The 27043-nt window shown below is 32.7% G+C and overlaps 1 protein-coding gene across 1 annotated transcript in view; it reads left to right on the top strand.

Annotated features, from left to right (window-relative positions):
- Window positions 1-2105: 2105 nt before the first annotated feature.
- LOC132735209 (dynactin subunit 1-like) overlaps window positions 2106-27043 on the top strand; it is a 79162-nt gene continuing 54224 nt past the window's right edge. The window contains 6 exon segments of the mRNA XM_060722148.1: window positions 2106-2173; window positions 7462-7582; window positions 8342-8629; window positions 9298-9324; window positions 21561-21766; window positions 24215-24355. Coding sequence (XP_060578131.1) covers window positions 7480-7582; window positions 8342-8629; window positions 9298-9324; window positions 21561-21766; window positions 24215-24355 — 765 coding nt within the window. The 5' untranslated portion in view covers window positions 2106-2173; window positions 7462-7479.

The raw sequence follows: 27043 nt of genomic DNA, 5'->3' as shown, positions 1-27043 counted from the left end.
GAATCTACTGGTTAGGGCGTGCACGTGAAAATCGCGTTCAGCGGGTTTTTCTGTAAAACCTGCAAAAGTTAAAATCGATATAAAAAAAGATAAATACAGAATCCCCAAAGAAAGCCCAACACGGCAAAATTGAAACTTGTTTTATCGAACACATAATCGTACGCCCGAATATATGTAGCTCATTTGACATTTTGATTTTTTAAATAACACTATATTTCCGATTAAACACAGGGTAATTTTCTTTTCTTGTGTGTGTTTGCGTGTGCGTGTGCGTGCGTGCGTGCGTGTGTGTGTATGTGTGTGTGTGTGTTCAGTATTTAAAACAGCGGTTTAGAGTGTAGTAATAAACAATTAGATAATAGGCTTATACATTTATATAAACAGTAACATAATAAATATACATGAAAAAAGTATAATATTACATTATTTTAATTAGTGGCAACAACTCATTTTAACCATGATTTGCACGTGAAAGTACATGTAATGTTTTAATATATAGTTGGAAAGATTATTGATTTTTTAACCAACATTCTATTTTCGCACGATTTGCACGTGCACTTAAATTTAAGCAGGCCATTGAAATGCATGTGGTTGTAAACATGGCTGAGTTGCATTGTGATTTAAGAGAGGAGAAAAGAACTTATTGCAAAATTCGTGGGTTATTAGGTAAATGCGAGTCAGAAATTAATTAAAACCGATTTAGATTTAATTTATGGAGAAAATGTCTCTCCACATCGTACAATTACAATGTATAGCCCTGTAGGTGTAATTGTTTGAGGAAGGTATAACTTCATCGTCGGTTTCCCACGGTATATATTCCGTACATACTACAATTAATATCTAGATCTAGATATGTAGTATGTACGGAATATATACCCTGGGTAACCGACGATGGTAGAACTTATGCTAAGGATGATCCCGCCACTGGTGGCTATTTTCCGCTACCTCTGAAAAAGACATCAGCACTGTCAAAGCCATAGTTAATGAAGATGCAATATATACCGTGCAGTAGATAAATTAAGTGACACATCGGGCCTTAGTGGGTCATATGTGTTTTCTATTTTCAAAGAAAAGTAAAAGTTAAGGAAAGTGTGCGCGCGATGGATCCCGCATTTGCTAACCTCTGACCAGAAAAGGGTTGAAAAAGCGTCGGCATCATTGACTATGTTCAAAGACCGAGCCAGGTGCCTTAGAGAAATTGTCACAGGCTTTTAAAAAAAAAGTTTATTTTTTTGAGCTCGACAATAAACTCAACAAAATGTGGGTTGGAGAAAAAGCGATCGCCGAGTTGTTGCTCGACTTAGCAGGAGCGTTAAAAGAGAGATATGTACGCACTATTTTTATGACAGTGATGGAATAGTGGCCGTGTCGCCGTGCCTGAGAGGGCAGTGTCACTGGAACATTTTACAAAGTTCTCACGTGCACTGCTGTATTTAATCACTACATTACAAAGAATCCAAGGTCGGATGCGCAGGATCAAATTACTCAATAATTATGCACCTGCGCACCAGCCTTAAAAATGGTTCAAGCTTATTTGGAGGAGCAGATAATTGAGGTTAAGCTTATCTATAGTCATGACCTCTCTCGTTGTGGCTTTTGGTTCAATCCATACATCAAATCTAAACAGTATTCCCAGTTCGAAAATGCTTTATCGGAATATATTTTGAGGCTGGAAAAGTGTGTAGAGGTCCATATGGTTGATATTTTGAAGGATTCTACTAAGGATTCTAGTAAAATTTTCATGTTTAAATGTTAAATTCTGCTTAAGCCGGTGCTAGGGGGCGTGGACGGTAGTTTAATAGTACCGTCCATGAACTGGCTAAATCAAACCGAGCCTGCAACACTTTCAATTTTGCCGTTTTGGACTTTCTTATTAGGGGTTCTTATTTTTTCTATTTTATTTATATAAAAAGGCGTCGCCGTTGCCACTAATTCAAATATGTCTCTCGTGTAATAATATACATTTTAAATGAAGTGGGGCGAATCATCACTAATCTGGGCCGAATCGTCACTAAATTGAGGCGTTTTATTTTATAGCGAATAACCAGTAGGCCGTTTTGCAAATTATTCACGGTATGGTACGGTTTTTGAAAGGAATTAGTCATCGCACAAATTGTTCGTGTTATAAGCGGCTCTGCTGAAATTGACATTTGTAATGAGATAAAATAAAAAGGTAGAACTATCTGTAATTGACTGTATTACGCAACTTCTCAACATTACTGTATTGATTTTATAAAAATGTGTTTTTAATACATATTTGCAAAGCCTAAAAGCGAGCTCCTGCTTGGGGGTATTTGTCAGTTTCAAACAACAGAGTTTGGATAAATTTGCCCACAGTGGCCACACTGCCACAGTGATACGGGCCGGCTCATTGAAAAAAGTTCTTGTTAATTTTGTTCCATGAAAAGTTAAGTTTTTGAGGATCTTCTGTCTTGTAAATTTTCACATAGACAGTTTTGCCTCAGAATGGAGGGACCCTGAGTTGTAAAGAAAAGAGCATATCTGTCTGTATTAGTCCAAGAATCCGGGTCAGCTCGGCCCTAAAACGTACTCGGCCCCCGAGTCAGCTCGGCCCTATTCCAACTCGGCACGGGTCAACTCGGCCCACTTTCCAATAAATAATATTTAGGTATTTATCGTAATTATTGTAATTATTTATAATACATGGATTGACAGTTTCCGAACTAGCAGCAGACAGGCTTTCTTATCAGTAGAATAGTGAGTAAAGATAACCGATTGCGTATCTCACTGTATTTCTGACTCGTGGTAGGTTTAACCGTAAATTTGAATACCTTCAGTGTCCAACTAACTCATTCATTCAAATTTGATTAGTGACCACCTGCAATTAATTAGAAGCTTATGATATTAAGTAAACACGTTTTTGTTTCTTATTTTTTGAATAGTATTTTTAATACAAACAAAATGCATCTAAGGAAACACATTTTCATTAGATCTATATTAATTTTATCGAATCTGCAAGACAAATAAAATAACTTTTTTTCCTAAATATATTTAATTCCGTAGAAGTAGATCTACAATGTAAAATTATATAATAATAAAATATTTCTCATTATTCATTTACCTTAACAACATGCAAAGCAAAGTTAATACGTTATATATATTTTTGTAAAGTGGGCCGAGTTGACCCGTGCCGAGTTGACCCGGGCCGAGTTGGTATAGGGCCGAGTTGACTCTTTTCCGATCGTCCAATATATTAGACGTTACAGGCTTGTTATAGTTTATGTCGGTCAAGCCTGACATCTAATAGTTATTGCTCAAAAACGCATAGCATCATAGAAAATTCAAAAAATGTCTATTGTCTTGCCTTTCAATCTTTATTCAATTGCTTATCTTCTTTTCTTTCAATTTCATGCTCAACATACGCAAAAACTCACAAACAATGTACTTATCAATTTAAAATAAGATATAAACATCAATCTATTTTTGTCTATCAGCCATACTGGTTAAGCAAGGTGCTTTACAGATTGATTCCAAATTTTTGAATGGAAAAATATATTCGAACACACTGACGGTGCATGGGCAATTATAATTTCGTTAAAAAAATATTCCGTTAGATTATTCTGACTCAGTTAAACGCTTGCATTTGAATTAGCCAATCAGATTTCGCACACTTTATGGCTGCCATTTGTTTATCGGCTGTAAAAGGAATTTAAAGATACATGAGATGATTTAATCATGATTTTTCGGATGTGACAGTTTAATTATTGTGACAAAAGGTATTTATTTTTTAGTTTTGTTCATAAATAGGTCAAAACTTATGTAAATACACACTGTCTCAGTGATTTTCCTACTTATATAACAGACTCCGAAAAAGGGCCTCTTCCCAATTGAAATTTTCTTTAAAATCATGCAGTTTTCCCAAAAATCTGAACTTAAACCTTCTTTTTTCTTCCCAATTAAGCAATTTTAGCGATAATTTTTCCCAAAATCAAGAGGCTAAGGCCTTTTCCCAATTAAGTGAGAAAAATCACTGTGTCTTCATTCAATCATTGTTTTTCGTTCCGACCGATTTTCTGGCGGAACATGCTATGGGTTTTTGAGCAATTTCGATATGACATTGCTTTGCCCAGAAGCAAAAATATCTCAAAGTGATGTCATATTTATAGGACTATGTCTGTATCTGTCAGCGCCTAAAATCACAACAGAAAAAAATTGTTTAGACTCATTTCCCCTTTTTTATTTTATGCTTTTCAGTGGATTACTGTTTTATCCGTGAAAATTATATTTGATAATTTCACAGTGAAAATTATCAAAATATAATTTCACTTTTTTCAATGACAAAACTACTTTTTTAAGATTTTCCCCATGTGGTACCTCAATTTTATTTTTACTGACAATATCAGGCTGTTAAAAAAAAATAGCAAAGCTGAAATAGATAAATAACTTAAATGTCAAAAGTAATAAAGAGAGAAAACTTACTTCTATTCCTTCAAATTCCAATCACAAAATTTCGTCTCTAAATTTTTTTGTTTCGTTTTTACAGTCTGAAAAATACATTTCTTCCCCATGCTAACTGCTCTTGATGACATTTGGGCATAATATAAGTATCCTACGAGCAATAACTGCCGTATGCTTTATGAAAAATTGAAAAGCATTGACAGCCATCACTCGTAAAATAAGTAAAAAAACCCAGCATTCCTTACAAGTTACAATGCCTTAGCAAGCTTCCAAGTTTTCCATTTTCCTAGCTCCTTTTCTGAATGTTTTCACTTCTGTCAACACTTATTTTTTGTCTGTTACAATCCTCAAATAAGTTTTCTTTCTTTTAAAAAGGTGTATGACTAACAAATCCAAATTATATCCTTCTGAATCTTACACAATTATTTTCCTCCCATGAAATACAAAACTTTAAAAAATGGCTGCCACTTACATTTTACAAAGCCAGGTCTAATATAAATTCGCAGTAAGTAACAGAAATATGGATGGATGGTTGGACTTTTTCTCCTACAAGAATTGTTTGTTTTTATTATTAAAACAAGCGATCATTCATATTTTTTTAATAAAATGAATAAATATCACCGTCATTTAACCTTGATTGGCGGACTTATTTCTCAGCTCAAGACTTCTTTTTTTTAATGAGAAATTTCCCTCTGAATGGGGCTCTCAATGGGGGAAACAGATTTTAATATTAACGTTAAAATTATGGAAATTTCGTTTTAACTTGTTTTAAAGCATAAAATAAAAAGAAAATTTGTCTGTTTGTTGTGTAAGATGTAATTTTATTTCATCTCGTGAACTTTAAAAACAGTATTCTCACTCGTGGCTACGCCACTCGTGAGAATACTGTTTTTAAAGCCCACTCGATGAAATAAAATTTCATCTTACACACAAACAAACAAATATCCTCTATATAATTATTGTTTTTGAGTGAAGTCAGAGTGTGACTGGGATTCTCCAAATTATATGGGGGTCCAACACAAAATGTCTTTCTTGGAAAAGAGTCAACTCGGCCCTATACCAACTCGGCACGGGTCAACTCGGCCCACTTTACAAAAATATATATAACGTATTAATTTTGCTTTGCATGTTGTTAAGGTAAATGAATAATAAGAAATATCTTGATATTATGTAATTATACATTGTACTTCTGTCGAAATAAAGTATATTTAGAAAAAAATTGTTATTTATATGTTTTGCAGATTCGATAAAATTTCTATAGACCTAATAAAAATTGACAGTCTCTTTATGAACTACGTAAATAACCGAGGTATATCAAGTGAAAAAACAAGAGTTGTTTCCCTTAGTTTCCCTTCGCTTGCAAAAGAATGCAAATTTAGCTGTGTTTAAATCGCTAGTTGGGTGCGATTGAATGTCCGACTTTAAAATGTATTACACCAATTAAAAGCTGGTGATCTTAGCCTCCTCTAAGTATATATTTCAACACATTGTTTGACACTGAAGGTATTTAAATTTACAATTAAATCTACCACGAGTCAGAAATACAGTGAGATACATGTACGCAATCAGTTATCTTTACTCGCAATTCTACTAATAAGAAAAGCCTGCTAGTTCAGAAACTGTCAATCTGTGTATTATAAATAATTACAATAATTACAATAAATAGTGATAACACAAACCTAAATATTAATAATTGAAAAGTGGGCCGAGTTGACCTGTGCCGAGTTGGAATAGGGCCGAGTACGTTTTAGGGCCGAGCTGACCCGGATTTGTCTTTCTTGTGTCTTCTTAAACTGTTAAATATATGAATAAATAAGCTACTTATTGTGATTAATTTTTTCATATTTATACAGTTTTTGAGAAAATATGCTCCCATTTTTTATGCAATCAGTTTTTTTTCTGATAAATAACATTTAAGTTGTGATTTACAGGTAAATTCAAATTGACTCAAAAAACGTGTCGATTCGTGCTATAGGAAATTGGCCAATTAGGGAAAGACTTCCCATTTTCCAAAAAGGGAAAACTGTAAAAAAAAGAAAATGCAATGTCTTTCAATGAAGGACTACATCTTTATACTGACGGTCTTTTTTGCAATGGATGGTCTTTCTGCCCAAATCATTTTGCAATGGATGGTCTTTTGCAAGATCTTTGTAGCCCAAATCTTGTTTTGGAGTTTTATTGACTCATAAAAATGAACCCATGTTTCGTCACTTGTGACATACAGGGATAAAAAAATTTTTTTAGAGCCACTGGTCCTGCAGGATGAGTAGCTTCTAATTTATACTCGTCCTGCATGCTATCATTACTTGTTCTGCATTTTGTGCATGTTTTAACAAGACAAGCTTTATTCTGAATACTACAGACAAAAGATATACCCTTCAACAAGCATTAATATAAAATGATGGCGCATGCAACTGACTGGTCGAAAAGATAATGCGGCACTAATCTTCAGGCGCTTGTCCTGTTATATCATGTCCCAGGCCAGTGTTTTTTCCCCCTAGTTTGGGAATGGTGCCTATACTGGACAGATTGGGAAAAAATCCATCGGTTTGACTCAAATTGGGAATTTTATATTGGATGCAAAATCCAGGGAGACATGAAAATTTTGCATAATATACACTTTAAAACCATGTATTATTAACTTTTATGATTATTTTTTCTACCTGAGGCTGAAAAAAAAATTGATAATCATAACATTTGTAATAATTGATAATCATAAATTGTGAAACTTTAAAAGTAAGAAATGAACTGGGTAAGAATATTACTCATGTGGTTATACTTGGTTTTTATTGTATATCATTTATCAAATAGCATCCATTACTGTCTTTGTTTATCTTTAAATTTGCCGATTTTTGAGGAAATTGTCAGTTTTATTTTGGGAATTTATCAGTTATGAATTGAGAAATTTGCTGTATATTTTCTATTGGAATGGTGCCGTTTTCTGGTATCAGTTATATAAGGAGAAAAAAAAATACTGACTGCATGTGCTTGTAAAATTTAGGAAGGATCTTTGTATACAAATAACTTCAAATTTCATTTCAGATCCAATTCAGTAAAGTCATGGCTGAACAAAAGCCCATAAAGATGGGGACGAGAGTTGAGGTAATTGGGAAGGGAGTGATAGGAACGGTTGCCTACATCGGAACAACCATGTTTTCCACAGGTATATCTATATTAAAGTAGTAAATAGATTTATAATTGACGCTTAGTGTTGAATAATAATAACACCGTGTCTTAACTTATTCAGCATAACTAGCACTGTAGCAGTGATATCAACATTAGTTATACCTTGTGATAAATACATTTGATTTATTTTCGATTACTGACTGAAGCCAACTCCATTATTGTTATCAATTTTGATGAAGCTGGCCAGGATAAGTTATGAAATACAAACTCAGTCAGTCAGGTCACCACAGATAACAGCAATCTGTTTAATTTGTAGATTTTAACATGTGTGTTTGGTCTTATCTTTGCTGTCAGTCTGCTTTGCTGGATTACTAACCAGTAATAACCAGTTTCTCCACAAGTGCCAGACTACTTATCCCACATGAGGTCTTCCTCCACCAGTAAAGCTGGAACGTCGCGATATGACCTATACTGTGTCGATGTGACGTAAAACCCAAAACAAACAAACAAAACTTATCCCACATGATTTCTGAATCAGTGATGAGAGACAAATGACCATTAGACTCTATGTCAGAGATCAGTTATCATGGAAAAATTAAGTCTTGTCCTATGATGGAACCATTGACCTCTAGATTTTCAGTCTGATACTCTCCCTATTGAGCTAAGTAGGGGGACAATCTGCTCACATTGTATTTATATAAATTATATTGTATTGAATCTGCTTAAACAATATAAAAGGTGTTTTTGTAACGTGGGTATTTATATTTTTATTGGCAACTAGAATTTTTATATTAAGGTAAATGGATAGGAGTTGTTCTGGATGATGCAAAAGGAAAGAATGATGGTACAGTTCAAGGCAAGACTTATTTCACCTGTCCAGAAAATCATGGAATTTTTGTACGTCAGTCTCAGATTACAGCAATTGACGATGGTGGAGCACCGCCTTCTACCCCTGCCACGCCGGCAGCTAAGCCTTCATCTCTTCCTACACCAACACCCTCGTCAGGTCTGCCAACGCCATCTCAGCAACAGCAGAGGTCCACGAAAAAATCGGGATTAAGACCTCCTAGTTACGCAGGAAAAAGTAAGACTTATTTGGCTTCCTAATGATATTGTTTCACTTCCCCCCCCCCCCCCCCCTCCTTTTTGTCGTTTTTGCAAGAATCCCAGATATTTTGACTCTTGGTGTTCTGTGTTAATATTTAGTCCATGTAAAAATTCAGGCTTATCTTAAAGATTATTATATACCTGATTATTTGTGAGGGCCTGATAAAATAGTAATCTAAAAAAAGTTAACAAGACTGCGTTTTTTCAGTTTTATTGGGTTAAACTCTATTTGTCCTCATAAAAATTAAATGCTTCATTTCTGATATTGAAACCTGATTATTACCTATGTATTAAAGACGTTTCCAGGAGTTTTCATATAGACATGTAGGCATCATTGAAACTGTTCTGTATGCCAAGTTTAAGAAATTCTATTGAACAGTTTTAATTCTGCCTATAATTATGTCTGTATGGAAACTCCTGAAAACAGTGTGGTATTATTTTGTTGATATTATTAATTGTTTGTTTTTGTATCATTTTTGCCCAGAGTTTATTTTTATGTTACCATGGATATATTAATGTTATGCATCTTTTTAGTTCATGCTTTTATCCTGCATATAGATAGTAATTAAGAAATATTATGTTTTAGTTTATTTTTGTATTTTTGTTTATTTTTATTTTTATTTTCGTTGTTGCATGATAATGCAGTGTTTCAGAAGCATGCCGGTAGAAAAAGTGAGTATTGCCTGAAAAACATAGCCAGGTAGATGGGTATATATTAGTAGAGACACAGAGAAAGTCCATTGTAAAACTATTTTAGTATATTTCTCAGTTTTTTGAATGCTTGCGTTAATAATGACTTACAGATTGCCACTGTTATATTATAAAAGAGCCAGTCGGCACATAATTGTTGTTTGACCAGATTCTTTCTTATTTCCTGCTGAGTTTTTGAGCTTATTGATAATATGAGCCGCGTCACGACAAAACCAACATAGTGCCTTTGCAACCAACATGGATCCAGACCAGCCTGCGCATCCGCGCAGTTTGATCAGGATCCATGCTGTTCGCTATCAGTTTCTTCACTTGTAATAGAGTTGGTAAGCGAACAGCATGGATCCTGATCAGACTATGCGGATGCGCAGGCTGGTCTGGATCCATGCTGGTTGCAAACGCACTATGTTGGTTTTGTCGTGACGCAGCTGATATGTCCCTGGGATGTTCCAAAAAGCAAATTAGAGAAAGTCCTTTGTACAATTTAAGGGTTCTTGTTTAGTTTTCCCCGAGGTTTTACTCAGATTTAACACAGGTTTGGTCATGTCATTGTTCTCAATTACCAAACTGGCTTTCCTGGATAACTAACCAGTAATTGCAATTTCTCTGCAAGTGAGCAGCTACTAATCCCACATGATATTTGAATAAGTGGTGAGAGCGAAATGACTTTAAGGGATTAAAAATCCTAAAATTTAGCCAGCTGTCAGTACATGTACGAGTTAGTATAGAGATTGGTTAAGGTTGCTTACTTCAAACCACTTGCCTCTCACCGCTGTAGTTTCGAGCTGCCCGAGGGTCTTTGGAGAAAGCTATCCAGCTAACTTATAGAACTTTGTTGATTCTACTCCCATGACTGTTTGTGCCTGAAATAATTAAAAGATGGCACCCGAGGTCTTCCTCCACCAGTAAACCTGGAGAGTCACCATATGAGATATGACCTATACTGTTTTGGTGTGATGTTAAATCAAACAATATTGTTCAGCCTGGGGTGGCTTTATTCAGATGGTGATGGCAAGGTATTATTGTTCTTTGAGTATTCAGAAGGGTTAAATAAATAGAAAGTAGGAGTTTCTTAGGTAAAATATGCCTTGTTTTTTACTTTGTTTGCTAAAAAGGCTTGTCTATTAATATTAAAAATAGTTTGCTATATTGTAGTATCAAGAAATCGTAAGTTAAAGGTTATGAACTTGGAATGAAAGATACAGGATTAACCTAGAAATAAGAAAAAAATGTTTTAAAATGCTGGCAGCTTATTGTTTGTAATACTATCTGCTATATGAGTTGCAGTTTAACCCTAAAGCCTGCTAGTGGTAAACAATATTCAGTCGGTATATATTTTGAAATTTTTACTAAAGTTAATGAATGATTTTGTTCTAAATTAAAAAAAAATATGGAAATATTCATTAAAGATTTTAAGCTGTGTAGTAGTTAAAGCTGAAACTTACTGCCTGACTTAGTCAATTTATACTGGTGATATAGGCCAGTCATGTTTTCCCTTGAGCTGAAGGAGTGGAACATGATGCCTATATACCTCATGACATATTATGATTTAAGCCTGGGGCAAAAACACCAATGCAGAAGATGGTCCAGTTTTATTTTCTTGCTTTCTTAAATATTTACCTTTTTTCAATCAGAGAAGTGTTGAACCCCCTCTCCTTCTGTTAAGTGAACACATACATAGAATGTGTGGGTTTTTTTTTTTTTTTTTTTTTTTAGGAAAATAATTTATTTTTCAATGACAAGGAAAACCCCATGTTTGAATTTTGTAGATGGGATAAAAAAAAATTTCTAGGAAACATGCTTTTTATTGGTTCCTAATCAGAATGAGTTGGCTATACACTTTATCCAATAAAAAATACTGAAATTAAAAAAAAAGTTTTCTTTCCCTACACAGATCACATAATGTCCCATGGTATACACTACAGTATAGGAATTGTGTTAAAGATAAAAGTGTATCTGGCTATGTTATTGGCAGAAATGATAATCTATTCTGTGTGTAACATCGTGTATTTTCTTTTGGCATGCTGTGTACAGAACTGTACTGTCTTAAATTATCACAATTATAAATCTTAATTTTTCAGTACAATTTTATTTTACATGTATATCTTTACATTATTTTTTTCTACTTCCTGTTTGGTGTATGTTTTTAAGTGAACTTTAAAAGAAAATAGCTGAATGGTTATAAGGTATACTGTGTTGGTGCTTTATAGAGGATATTTTACATTTGTTTAGATATTTCATTTAATGCGTCTTTTCCTTAATGGATTTCTTTAATTTGAAACAAAACTATCAGATATTTCAACATTACCATGATTTATCATTTAGATCTGGAAGCAACAGGGGAGAGGTAGCCTAGTGCTTTAGGTGTATATGACGACACTATAACCAGGAACCATGGGTTCATGACCTACTATGACACCATTATAACCTGGAACCATAGGTTTATGACCTACTATAACACCACTATAACCAAGGACCATGGGTTCAAGTCCAACTCTGATACTACTATAACCAAGAACCATGGGTTCAGGCCCAACTATGACAACACTTTTACGAGGGAACCATGGGTTCAGGCCCAACTATAACACCACTATAACCAGGAACCATGGGTTCAAGCCCTACTATGACACCACTATAACCAGGAACCATTGGTTCTAGCTTTACTATGACACCACTATAACCAGGAACCATGGGTTCAAGCCCTACTATGACACCACTACAACCAGAATCCATGGTTTCAACTCCTACTATGACACCACTTCAACCAAAAACCATGGGTTCTAGCTCGAGGGCTCAGCGCAAGACTATTCTAACTCAATATTTTTCAGAAAATGGTTTTTTGACATTTTCTTGTATAAATTCCTTCAATGCATGTTCTGTTAAAAAGACATAATTAATTTCCCACTAATTTTTTAAGTTTTACACATTTTAAGAAAATATTCTATCTGGTGATATTATATAATCAGTGCAAAACTATTCTAACTCAAGTTAGAATAGTTTGACAATCACTTTTAAGTTAAAAGCTTGATATTCTTTTGTGCAAGACTATGCTAACTTCAAGTTAGAATAGTCTAGCGAAATAAAAGATGCTGTTAACAGGAGTTTTTGCTATTTTAAACTATTCTAACTGAAAATAAACAAAGTTTGATGATGTCATCACAAGCTTTGATGATGTCATAAATTACAAGAATATTTATGACACTTTTTCTTTTTTCATATTTTACAGAATTTTTACAGTTTTAAAACATATTCTGATGTGTTTTTGCCTGTCTTTCATTGTTTTCAAGATGAAGACAATTTGATTCCTCATTTTAATATTTATACCAAGTGTAATCAATTTCAAACACTTGTAATTAATTTATTTTACTGACTGCATGGCATTTCAAATTCTCTGTACAAAGAATAAAAAAAAATCAGAACTCAGTATTATACAATTTTAGAAGAAATTTTCCCTTTTTAGTCTTTGCTTATAGTAATGATGAATATAAGTTGCTTACATTTAAAGATTAATGGTTTATCGCCAATCAAGTTCACTGGATGGAGAAAGTGATAAGTGCTCCTGAGTACTGGCTTTCAGTAAATTTCAATAAAACAACAGAAGAATAAAACAAGCTTTATGTCAATACAATTATGCAAAAATCATCTCTGAATTAAATCCAATTAAAAAATATTAAAGAAAAAAATATTTATTTGAATGAAGTGTTGCCAGTATGCACAAATTATTAACCTTTATTTAGGAAGCTTTGAGGTGAATTAAACCATTCAAACCTATTTGAGTTAAGAATCCACTGTAAAATACCCATATCTTGACCAAAATACACTGTTTCAAATTATTTGTGTGTGTGTGGACAATCACAACAAATAGGTAACAGGGCAAATTACCTCAGTGATGAAACAGAAATCATTCACATCCATATGGTGTATGTTTTGAGTCCCCTTGTTCCCATATTTTCTGTATGTGGAACATTTGAGTGTTTACAAGTTAAATATCATCATTATTACACCAATTGTGTAATGAATACTTATGTGATGGGATGTTTTCAAAATATTATTTAAATACGCATATGGGAGAAGAAAAAGGAACAACCAAAAAGGCAACAATATGCCTGTAACAGTATTAAAACAGTATATAATATTAAATCCCGGGATAAAGTATGCAAAATGGGCGATAATATTTTCTGACAATCAGTGTTTATGAAAGCATGCAGTTTTTATAGAAAGGTCTTTTCCAGTCTGACTAAAGTTCTACTTATTTCTTACATGTAGATCTGATTGACCCCTTACTTGTTTAATCTTCATTGTGATTTGGATTTCCCAGGAAAGCTATTTTTAGCAATGAAATCAAACCGTCCTTTACATATAGGATTTATAAGACGAAGTATCAAAATATCATTTTCTGTTAAAGTAAACATAAGTATTGTTGATTTTTGATAGAAAAAAATTGTTGAAGTGATGTGAAATGAACTGGAAATTAAGACTGAATTTATAATGGGCATGCAGTTTACCTGCTGGCTATCTGGACAACACCATGTTTGTTCTCGAAATTGTGAAAATGACCTACTCAGTAATGGTTTTCCAGCCATTAAAATTAGAAACCATATCGCTTTCAAAATTGTAAAAGCTTGCTGATGATTCGCTGTTTGAAAGGTTATGAGAAGGCGACAACCAATTGGTGGTCGTCAGATCCTAATGCGTAGTGTTAATTAGAAGCTGATTTTAATCAGGACATCCTTAAGATTCATATTATTCCAGTTCAAATAATAATAATTTAAGTTTACAAGCCTGTACATATTTGTTTTCTTTCTTTGTATTTACAAAAGTATACTTTATAGTACTAGATTGATAATCTAGATATACAATTTAGAGTTATGTGCTTATGAATGTTGAATTTTTTTAATTTTTAATTTTGAAAACTTCCAAAACTTTCACTGAATTTATGTATCTTCAGCAACCTTTATTAATATAGTAAAAAATTATTTTGTTTTTGAGGATTTATTTATTAAAAACAAGGATTGTTTTTTACCAAAGCACATTCTTTTACATTTATGACAATTAAGTAATACTATAATATTATGAAAATTAATCACTACTAAAATGTATCTTCTAAATTTTTAAAGAGTTTCATTAAAATTTGTGTTTTGTATTTAAATACACTTTTAAAATGTCAGTTTCTAAGAAATTGTAATCTTTGATTGGCAAACTTTGTAAAATCAAAAAGTGTTTTCCTGGTGCATGATTGTCAATTTTATTATATGTTTCAATAGTGTCAATCATTTATTAAAAACATATACATAAATTACCAGTACAAATGTTAAAAGAATAAAATGTTTCCTTAGATAAAATATTTCAGTCATTTTAAAGTGGGGTTTAGTATATTAGAAGATAAGATTGAAACCTATTATAAAATGAACACCCAATGCAATATTTTGACACAGCCACAAGTGAAAATATAACACTGCTGGTGTTCACAAAATAAATTAAATGAAATATTATTTGACCTTACATGCAAAATAAGCAAATTTTACATTTATTTCATATGTTTTTAATGGTGTTAAGGCACTTTTTTCTGTGTATCATCTTATATATTACTTTATCACATTATGTTTATATTCAAAAACTAATTCTGTAGTATTTCATTAATTTCGTTTGATTTGTGCAAATATTAAAGTGCTTCTCATCATATATCACATTATACTTATAACTTAAGTGTATTTCTCACAATATTTCCATTTATCACATGCTTTTCAGTGGACAGTGAAATTATAAAATATCATTATCACAGTAGCCAGACTATATCTGAATGCGGATGAAAAGAATATAACTTAAAATACATAAAAATACCGAATACACACCATTATGAGTAAAATGCGCTTGAATACGAGAAACACATAAATATCTAGTTATCTACATAGTCATATCAATTCAAAAATGTATCATAATTTCGTAAAAGGTGACAGGATTATTTTTCAACAAGAACTATGTGACATCATGATTTTATGACATCTGATTAATGAGAGCGCATATCGTTATTTGGCAAAAGTCAGGAAAAAAAGATTAAAACCGATAAAAAAGGATGGAATGAATAGAAATTTTTTTTTTATCATGCAAGATCATAATATATTTGTTAATTTATAGTCACAAAACAATTTTTCTATAAATTGAATTAATGATATTATGATATATCTTTTAAATCTGCAAAATGTCTAATGTGTTAGTAAATAACTTTCAATAACATCATGTATTTTTTACCAGTACTTATTTAAATTAAAAATAATAAGAGACTTAAAGCTGCATGCCTGCAGATGAACCAAAATATTTCAATAAAGCCAAACCAAACAAAAGTATTCAGATTTTAAGAAAAGTATAAAGATTCAAGATAAAAGTTATAATTTCCATGTTTTGTGCGAATTATGACCAATTTTGCAGTATTTTTCAACCTTAGTTCTATTGCATTACTAATGCAGTAAGGGCTATTTTAGCATATTTTGACCTCTTTTTGGTAATTAACACGGGTTGTAAGTACTGTTTACAATTTTCTTTTTTCACTTCACAATGTTTTACTTTATAATACATTTTTCAAATTTTTCATGAAAATTAGCATAAATCTGGAGGCATGCAGCTTTAAAGGATAGTAAATTCCTATAATGGAGGGTTAAAGCAGTCCTTTAATTTTGCATCAACAAGGATGCATTCACAGCCAAAGCATGCATGCAATGCTTTCTAGCACAAGTACCATATGTTCATAATTTTATTTTTTTTTGCGTCATTGCATTCAGTTAATTTTACATGGTGCCCTGAGTCATGCATATAAAAAACTTGCAACAAGGGCTTTTGCCTCAACATGGGGATTAATATTAAGAATCTGCAAATTTCACTTTTAAGGTGACAACAGACACTTTCCGTGGTACTCACAAATATGTCATTTAAACCAAGTTATTTTAGTAATAATTGTTATTTATTTAATCTTTGTGCATTAAATGGCGTTGATCATCATAAAAAATAACATATTTGAAAAAAATGCCTTTGTAAATGATTGATTTTGAATAAAAATCCTAAAATTTTAAAACGTCATATCAAAGTCATTTTTTATTTTTTTTGTCATCAAACTTTTTGGAAAACAACCATACTTATATTATCTGGGGAACCGTGTCTCAAATTTTTTCTATCTTTTCTCAAAAAAATATTACGTAACGTCAAACATTTTATGCGGCTTTTTTCACCATACATATTACGTAATTAAAGATAATTAAGTCGCTGATTAAGCAAAACAAAAATCCCTGACACAGTTCCCTCCGTAAATGAATTTCCTTTCATGTGCTTTAAACCCGCATGTTAATTGCTTGATTATTAAAAAAGTTATGCCCGATTCAAAGTTAGTCCGACCCGCATCAAACGAAGTGTCATAAATCGGCTGTTCTCTCTTCGGACCCTACGTTTCACGCTAGATAATTGCATAATACACAAATATCGCACCAGAGAGGGTCACAAAGTTGTGGTAACATACTCTAACAAATTTTATGACCAGTGGCATCTGACCAATTAAAAAGCTGTTGATTAATATCAGTTTTATAGCCGAAAATTCTTCAATTCTTAACGTGATTTACGATCCGTCTGGTATCTGTCGCACATGTCACGTGACTATCGGTAAAAATTTGAGGCACTCAGTGGGGGAAATGGAACGCATTTTGCGCACCGCTAGCGGGGTATTAATTAAATTGTTTCCTTTTTGAAGTTTATTATTATTATCATCAGCATTATTATTGTATTATACCAGTGTCACTCACTCTGCCTGTGTATTCGTGTATGAAATTCTGTTAAAATATAAAATTAAAATAACAAAAAAACTGAGCTTCTGACAGTCTATTAAAGTCCATGGTAAATGTACAAATAAGAACGGGATATTATATATTTTTTCCACCAAATTGATGATGCTTCACATATTTTAATAGAAATAATAGGTATTACTCGATCATTATGATCTGGCCTTCTTGACTTCTATTTTGAATATCATCTATGCACGGCATAGAGATCCAGTTTCTACCGGGATAGACAATAAATTTCATACTTTGTCCCAGATTTATTAGTACTGTGTCCGATTTACTGGCGAACAATTTATTTTCACTGAGAATATGTTTTAACATCTTTTTTATAGAGAAATAATCATCCTTAGACAATCTAAAATGGTTTAGAAATTTGTCAGGGACACCTTACCACAATTCATATATAGGCGTTCACATAAAAAATGTTGTCTAGTTTTTTGTTGTTGTTTTACTTCACATTGTTAGAAAAACTAGGTTGAATGTAAGTAAGCCCTTGAATCTGTACAAAAGTCTATAACTCAATTAATATATAATCAGATTAACGGGGCAGACAAATTTATTTTCACACATTATGGATATTTTTTAGCAACTACATTTTTAATCGACCCCGTGGTCGTGCGATTTGCCGCTATGCTTAATTATTTATGTTCAATATATTATGTTACGTACATTGGCCTACACTTTCTTAATTTATAAAAAAGGCTAAATGTTTAGATATTCATAAAAGATGTACGGTAGTTGTACGATACATGTATTACGAGAAGTATGGACCAGTATGGACCTGTAATTCACGGATATATGGAACTACCGATTTCCCTCATTGATGCCTCAACAGGGGGCGGAGCGTTATCGATAATCGACAGGTTACGCGAATAGCAGATACAAATAGTATAGGTACCGTTTTAAAACGTTTAAAAACACATTTTTTGGACTAACTGCTTCCAAAATTAAATCACGAATGTGTTCAGAAAAGGTTGATAAATCTTCTTAGCAAAAAATCTCATTTTAGGTATTTTCAGTGATAATTGACTCCGTTGTCACCTTAAGAATTTGTATAAACACAAAAGATATGACTAGAATGAAAATTATTACCCGATTTGTGTGTTTGTATGAGATAATAAGTCAAGGTTTCTATCACTTGTACCTACTATACATTTTAGTAGGGTATAAATTACTTATAATTATGCAAATATGTAACAATATCAAATTATAGTTATATATTATGGTCTTAGAACAGCCCGAAACCCTCAAATATCCCTTAAAAAATATTATTTAAGAAATTAATTTTACTTTCAAAAAGTAAACATATATTCTAACTTGATAGATAAAAGATATTCTTAACTTTCAAGTTATTGCAAAAGTAATCTATCTTAAAATAGAATAGTTTTGCACAAGATTTAGAAATCAAAGGGACATATTTTATAGTGTTAAAGTATTCTAACTCAAGATAGAATAGTTTTGCACAATAAATATTCTGGAAAAAGTAGCTTTTCTAGTGCAATACTAGGCTATGTTAGCATGTAGGCAATAAAATGTATATTTTACACTTTTCTTGAAAAAATGAACATGTACACAACTTACATCTATTTTTTGATAAGGTTGGTTGTGAATTTTTTTTCAAAAAATGAAATCAAAATAAAATAACATATTTTTTCCCTTTCCTGAAAATTTTTCAAAATACAAGTTAGAATAGTCTTGCGCCGAGCCCTCGAGCTTTACTATGACACCATTATAACTAGGAACCATGGGTTCAAGCTCTACTATGAAACCACTATAACCAGAAACTATGGGTTCAAGTCCTACTATGACACCACCATAACCAGAAATCATGGGTTCAAGCCCTATTATGACACCACTTTAACCAGGAACCATGGGTTCAAGCCCTACTATGACACCACTATAACCAAGAACCATGGGTTCAAGCCCTACTATGACACCATTATAATTAGGAACCATGGGTTCTATTTCTACTGTGACACCACTATAACCAGAAACCATGGTTTTAAGCCCTACTATGACACCATTATAATTAGGAACCATGGGTTCAATTTCTACTATGACACCACTATAACCAGAAACCATGGGTTCAAGCCCTACTATGATACTATGTACATGACTATGTTTCCCCATATGAACACAAGAACTTGTTTATGCCATGATATGCGAGAGTGGTTGAAATGTATTCAAATATTCTGACCACATGGTCAAACCACACGGTGTAATGTACTTATAATATAGGACTTAAATGACTACTTAAAAGTCATATTATACAAACAATATAATCAAGGACCATGGGTTCATAGCCTACTATGACATCACTGTTACCAAGAACCATGTGTCCATGTCCTACTTTAACACCACTATTAGTAAGAACCATGGGTTCAAGTCCTACTATGATACCACTATAACCAAGAACTATGGGTTCGGGCCCAACTATAACACCACTATAACCAGGAACAGTAGTTTCATTAATGGCCTACTATAACAACACTATAACCAAGAACCATGGGTTCAAGCCCTACTATGACTCCACTATAACCAGGAACCATGGGTTCTAGCCTTACTATAACACCACTATAACTAGGAACCATGGGTTCTAGCTCTACTATGACACCACAAAAACCAGAAACCATGGGTTCAAGTCCTACTATGACACCACTATAACTAGGAACCATGGGTTCTAGCTTTACTATGACACCATTATAACTAGGAACCATGGGTTCAAGCCCTACTATGACACCACTATAACTAGGAACCATTTGTTCTAGCCCTACTATGACACCACTATAACCAGGAACCATGGGATTTAAGCCCTACTTTGACACCACTATAACCAGGAACCACGGGTTCTAGCCCTACAATGACACCACTATAACCAGGAACCATGAGTTCTAGCCCTACTATAACACCACTAAAACCAAGAACCATGGGTTCTAGCCCTACTAATCCACCACTATAACTAGGAACCATGGGTTCTAGCTCTACTATGACAACACTATAACCAGAAACCAAGGATTCAAGCCCTACTATAACACTATGTACATGACTATGTTTCCCCATATGACAACACTAGAACTTGTTAATGCCAGGATATGCGAGAGTGGTTGAAATGTATGCAGATAGTCTGACCACATGGTCAAACCACACGGTGTAATGTACTTGTGATATACATGTCGGACTTAAATGACTTGTAATATTTCGGAAGTAGAAGAAATGCATGACTTGTTACTCCAGCCAGCTCTAAATGAACATATTACTGTCTGACTTATATCAAACTATATAACTTAATAATTCTCCTCTCAATTGTATATATTAATCTATATACCTTGTATATTTTATATATGATATCTTTTATATGATTTTAATGTTTTAAATGTAATATAAATGTATTATAATTATTAACTTTATTATATGCACAATGTAAGATTTCAGGACTGAACTATTTATCTTTACTCTGTTGTTTTTTTCTTGCTATTTTTGTCGCTGTTTAAGTGGGTGTTTGCAAATCTTTCTGTTGTTTTTTTTTTTTAGCTCACCTGAAAATAAAAGTGCTCAGAGTTGAGATTTTCGATGGCAGGATGTCCATTGTTAATCATCTTCTAATATCCACATTCATTTTACCTTTAACCTTGTTGAGATAAATTTTTAACAAACTTCATAGGCTTCTTATCAAGGTCTATGTTTCCCCTTCCAAATTTGGAACTCTGTTTACTTTAATATGTGTAATCAAAACTTGTCTCTAAATGACATTGAATGTGATCCTGTGACTTGCTTTATGACCTTTTCTGACAAGTGATATCAGGTGGGTGATTCAAGGCCATTATAGCTTTCTTTTTTATGCATTTATTCCTAAAAATTGAGGAAATGAATTCATTAAAAACTTCAGAAGTCTTATTGTAAAGGGTGCTTGTAATTAGAAATTAAGCCCACCTGTTGAAATTTTCAATTAAATTTCTGTATTTTAGTGACACAAATAAATGAAATTACTGTGTTGATAAAGTGTAATTGGGATTGAGTATAATGAGTTTTAAGGTATGCTTTGAGCAAATAACTTTGGAATGATTCACATATGCTCAAATCATTGGTCACAATCTAAGTGAATTAAGTGTGCATTTAGGATATAATCTTGGTCTAGAAAAAAACAACAGAAATTAAAGTGAAATTGTATTTCTAGAAAGCAGTAGATATTATGATCTATACGTTATTTATTTAAAACATTGTTCATCCAAAAAAAAATACATTTGAGGGTTTAGTGGGTGTGATGTACACATACAAAAAATTAACATAATTTTGATAATTTAGAGTATACAATTTAAAGGTTACACCTTTTTTAAATGAATAGAACATTGATATTATTTATTGTAAACTTATAATTTTCAGGCAGTGAGAATTTGACAGAGTTAGAAACACCGAAGAGAGCGACCAGCATTCCAAAAGATTTGTCTTCGGTCGCAGGTCCGACTCCCAGCAAGTTGACTCAGCTCCAGAGACCGGCAAGTAAGGAAAAACTTGCGGAGAAAACATCCCCCGCAAATGATGCAAAGCCGAAAAAAACACCACCTAAACCAGAACCTGAAGTTTCCAAGGTAAAATTTTATACAGTATGATTTAGTGCATGAACATTTTGTCTTGAACTTAAATAATGATTATGCACAAGTTATTTGTAACCTTTGCTCCTTAACTTCTGTAGGGAAAATAAAGATTTTGTCCAGCAATTTCTTAATCAAATTCATTCCCTTTGAGTTTGATAAGGATAAGGAATCCCCACCAATAACCTAAGTTTAGCAGTTGGGCGGTATCCCTATTATACTACTAAAAATTGAAATGAAAATCAGAATGTCAATGTTGCAGTACTGGACACATGTAAGGCAAAATTACACCATGTTTTACCCTGCTATCTCCTTTATCTATCTTTGAATAGCGGAGCTGGGGTTACAAATGACTGATGCATTGATGTTTGATAATATTTGAGCCGTGTCACGACAAAACCAAGATAGTGCGTTTGCGACCAGCATGGATCCAGACCAGCCTGATCATCCGCGCAGTCTGATCAGGATCCATGCTGTTCGCTATCAGTTTCTCTACTTGTTATAGGGTCTGTATGCGAACAGCATGGATCCTGATCAGACTGTGCGGATGCGCAGGCTGGTCTGGATCCATGCTGGTCGCATGCCCATTATGTTGGTTTTGTCGTGGCGCGACTCAAATTTTGTCTTAATTTCTTATTTAAAAATAACAAATTTTATAGCATGTTAGCAATTTAATTTCAAATAACTAAATTTTGGGTTATTTTATTGATAACCTGAGTTTAATAATGCAATAAATAGAAAGAGCCTTAGATATAAAGTTGCGTAGCAATTTATAGCCTTTAGAATCATATCACATTGCTTTGACTTAACTCCTTTATTCTGTTCGATATATAGAGGATGGATCTTGAATGAGTGTAGGTTCAATACGGAATATATTGAACGAGTTGAATAAAATGATATTATGCAAACCTGTGGCGAGCATGATATTGATTTATTCAACGAGTTCAATAAATTTAGTAATGAAGCTACACATTTATAATGTTCTTTTTGTCACATGTCCGAAATAAGAACTGTTTACAGTAAAAAGAATCTCTTTTTAAATCTCTTTTTAATTGACATGCTTATTTTGCAATGCTCAACATTCAGTTTCTGTATGGCCCAAATTATGTCATGTCAAAATAAATAAATAAATACAATTCCATGCAATGCTGTTTTACAGAGTCACAAAATCGGCATGGTTAAGTGATAACCATATTTCTATTATTAAAACATTTTTAAAGCAAAGTAAAAATGTTTTATTTCTTATTATATTTTGTAAATTTTAAAAGAATCTTTTCTGATTTACAGACTTTTTGGTGTATTTAACAAAATCAGTTTTGATTGTTTTTGTTTTTTTTTGTCTTTGCATATTAGCTTAAATTAGTTTTGTCATAGCAAAAATAAATATCTTTTAAATTAGTTGCAAAAGGATCAAAGAAATTCTCTTTTAAAGTTTTAACCATTAATAAAATTATGTCTTTAATCAAATTACTTTTTAACAAGATAATTGTGTTCTCTTTAAATTTTACCTCTGACATAATTATTATTCCTTTAAATTTTAATTCTGACATAATTATGATTCCTTTAAAAATTACTTCAAGCATAATTATGATTTCTTTAAAGTTTACCTCTGACATAATTATGAATCCTTTAAATTTTACTTCTGACATAAATATTATTCCTTTAAATTTAAATTCTGACATAATTGTGATTCCTTTAAATTTTACTTCTGACTAAGTTATGATTCCTTTAAATTTTACAGAACTGACATAAATATATTTTCTTTAAATTTTACTGCTTAATCAAAAATGCTTTTAGAAGAAATATAATATCAAGAGATAAAAGTTTTAAAAAAAAATCATATTTTTTCAAGTTAATTTACATTTAAACAGATATCAGTTGGTAGAAAAAGGCAAAGTCATTTAATGAAGTTTAAACCTAAGCCAGTGCAGGTTTGTTTAAAAAAAAAAGGAGAGAGAAAAATTGGTTCCCTGCATGTAAGGGGCTAGTATGAAGTGCAAGCAGGAACAACATACCAGGAATTATATGCTTATTAAAGAATGGAGGTGGATGAGGAGTTAAAACCCCTTAGTTGCTATGGTTACCAATAATTGAATAATTGTTCATTCTTGGTGCACTTGCTTTGTCTTGATAGGGTTTGTAAGGAAGTTACTTAGCTAGCTTACAGAATGTCAGTGGCTGTATTTAGGTGCCTGATCCTAAATATATTAAAATATAGAGGAGCACTTAAAATCTGCTACTATGGTTGAATTTGGAATGTCACCATATGACCTTGATAAAGGGTGTATGAAATGATGGCATTGAGCATTAAGCCCAAAGAAATACTTGAATCAGCTACAGAAATGTTCAGTGTTTTGGATGCAATTCAATAAAATTTCAAGAAATTTTGGAAGATATAATAGAACTTCTCTAAAGCATCCAAAGTGTAAAAGGATTGTGTTGCAGGTTGTATGGGATATAGAGGATCAAATGTCTGATGGCTCCGCCCATATGTCTAGCTCTGACAATTCCTCAGACTCTGACAATGCCTCGGACTCAGAGGATGGCGGTCTAGTGTTAGATACTGATCTAGCCACCAGGATGAAAGTATATTCATCTCCTTACATTTTCAGCCTTCTCAGAGCCCATTTTTCTCAGCACAGCTGACCCTTGCAGCTCAGGTCTTAGGTCATCATATCCTTCCATTTTTCCTTTGCACACAGGGTTTTCATACTTCATGAATCCATTACTATTCATTGTGTATTATGTGTGTGTTTATCGTTTTTCTTTTTTTTTTTTACATTTTCAGCATTGCAAAATTAAGACACCAATTACAACATTATATAAGTTAATTTAAAATAACTAGTAGCAAAAAAAAAAATATATTTTCTTGTATGTAAATCTATACAGATGCAGACATGGACATGTAAAATGCTTTTCAAATCACAATAATTAGATTAAAAACTTCAATAATGTAAAACATTAATTTCTTTGACTATATCAAGTTGAACTTTAGTCTTAACATGTTTTTAAGAACTTTAAAAATATTAGTTGATACATATTGATCATTACCCAGAGCTTCAAAACCCTTTAGACATATATTCACCAACAAAGAGCTTATCAGGTTTTAACCCCAACTCCCTGAGACACAAAGAAAATCCCCTGTCAGAAATCTGATTTTCTCAGACTTACATACTTGTACCCTAAAAATAAATACATATTCATATACTATTTAAACCTTATGTGCCACACTGTCATGTCAATTGTTCTTATTCTAGCTGTAAGCAGTGAAAACTTATTTTGTGTAAACCAGTCTAAAATTTATCAATATTGTCTTCTGATTGGATGAATGGTTACATTCAAATTTGAAATTGACCAATGACAAGATAGCTGCTCTAGACTGGATTGCAAAATTAGTTTATTGACTTTGCCAGCACCTTTAATGCAGGCTTTGGTGCAGAAAAGATGAAGTGAATCCTTTTGTGCAAGTTCCCTTTGTGTCTGTGAGGTGGAGGTATAATGTCCAGTCATTTAAAAAAAAAATTTTATTAAAAAACATAAACTTAAGAATCTATAATGATTGCATGTTAAAAATGAAAGAAAAAATTATTAAAGAAATTGGTCAGCACTAGTAACAATATATTCAAATATTTTTTAGATATTCAAATGTAGTTTTTAGCTCGACTATTCGGTGTCGGCATCTGCGTCGGCGTAACCACTTATGTTAAAGTTTTTGTAATAGTTCAAATATTTTCAAAGTCCATTGACATATGGCTTTGAAACTTTGCACACTTGTTCACCATCATTACCCCAACCTGTAAACAGGAGGAGGTAACTGTATCAAGCATTTTGACAGAATTCATGATGCCCCTTTTTCGACTTAGAATTTACGTTAAAGTTTTTGTAATAGTTCAAATATTTTCAAAGTCCATTGACATATGGCTTTGAAACTTTGCACACTTGTTCACCATCATTACCCAAACCTGTAGACAGGAGGAGGTAATTGTATCGAGCATTTTTTTTACTATCAAGCACTAAGAATAGTCGAGCGTTGCTGTCCTACTGACAGCTCTTGTTTGATATTTTGTCTTTAAAAAGTAGGTAAGTAAGTGAAAATATCATTAAGAATGAAATGTTAATATAATAGTGACATTTTGTTCTTTATTTACTTTAATTATTTCGTCGAATGTATTTATAAATCTTGTAATAACAATTTCTTACTGATTCCAAAACAGAGTTAAATATGACTGTGTGATTTAAGTTTTTATAGATTTAAGAATTTAAGACTACAATTAAGTCAACCGCCTTATGAATTATGAAGATAATAAACATCATACATTGTCCTTTGCCATGAGGCTAATTAGGACCTGTTCTTTGTTGGTGCAACATAAAAGCAACCAAAAAGAAATGATCAGGACATAATATATAAGGTGTTTTTTTTCCATCCAATTATTTTTAGCTCACCTGTCAATAAGTGACAGGGTGAGCTTTTGTGATCGCTTTTCGTCCAGCGTCCGTCAGTAAACTTTTACTTTAAATGACATCTCCTCATAAACCACTAAGCCAATTTCATCCAAACTTCACAGGAATGTTCCTTTGGTGGTCACCTTTAAAAATTGTTCAAAGAATTTAATTCCATGCAGAACTCTGGTTGCCATGGCAACCGAAAGAAAAAACTTTAATATCTTCTTTTAAAAATCATAAGAGCTAGAGCTTAGATATTTGGCATGAAACATCTTCTAGTGGGTGTCTACCAAGTTTGTTCAAATAAAAGCCCTGGGGTCAAAATTGGCCCCGCCCCGGGGGGTCATTGATTTTCCCTATATGCATATAGTAAAAACTTAAAAAATCTTCTTTTAAAGAACCCAAAGAGCTAGAGCTAAGATATTTAGCATGAAACATGTTCCAATGGGTGTCTACCAAGTTTGTTCAAATAAAAGCCCTGGGGTCAAAATTAGCCCCGCCCCGGGGAGTCATTGATTTTCCCTATATATGCATATAGTAAAAACTTAAAAAATCTTCTTTTAAAGAACTCAAAGAGCTATGGCTAAGATATTGAGCATCAAACATGTTCTAATAGGTGTCTACCAAGTTTGTTCAAATAAAAGCCCTGGGGTCAAAATTGGCCCTGCCCCAGGGGGCCATTGATTTTCCCAATATGCATATAGTAAAAACTTAAAAAATCTTCTTTTAAAGAACCCAAAGAGTTAGAGCTAAGATATTTAGCATGAAACATGTTCTAATAAGTGTCTACCAAGTTTGTTCAAATAAAAGCCCTGGGGTCAAAATTGGCCC

This window comes from Ruditapes philippinarum, unplaced genomic scaffold (assembly GCF_026571515.1).
Source record: "Ruditapes philippinarum isolate M1 unplaced genomic scaffold, ASM2657151v2 ctg3392_1_1_1_1, whole genome shotgun sequence".
Classification (NCBI taxonomy): Eukaryota; Metazoa; Mollusca; class Bivalvia; order Venerida; family Veneridae; genus Ruditapes; species Ruditapes philippinarum.
This window is presented reverse-complemented; position numbering and strand designations above follow the sequence as displayed.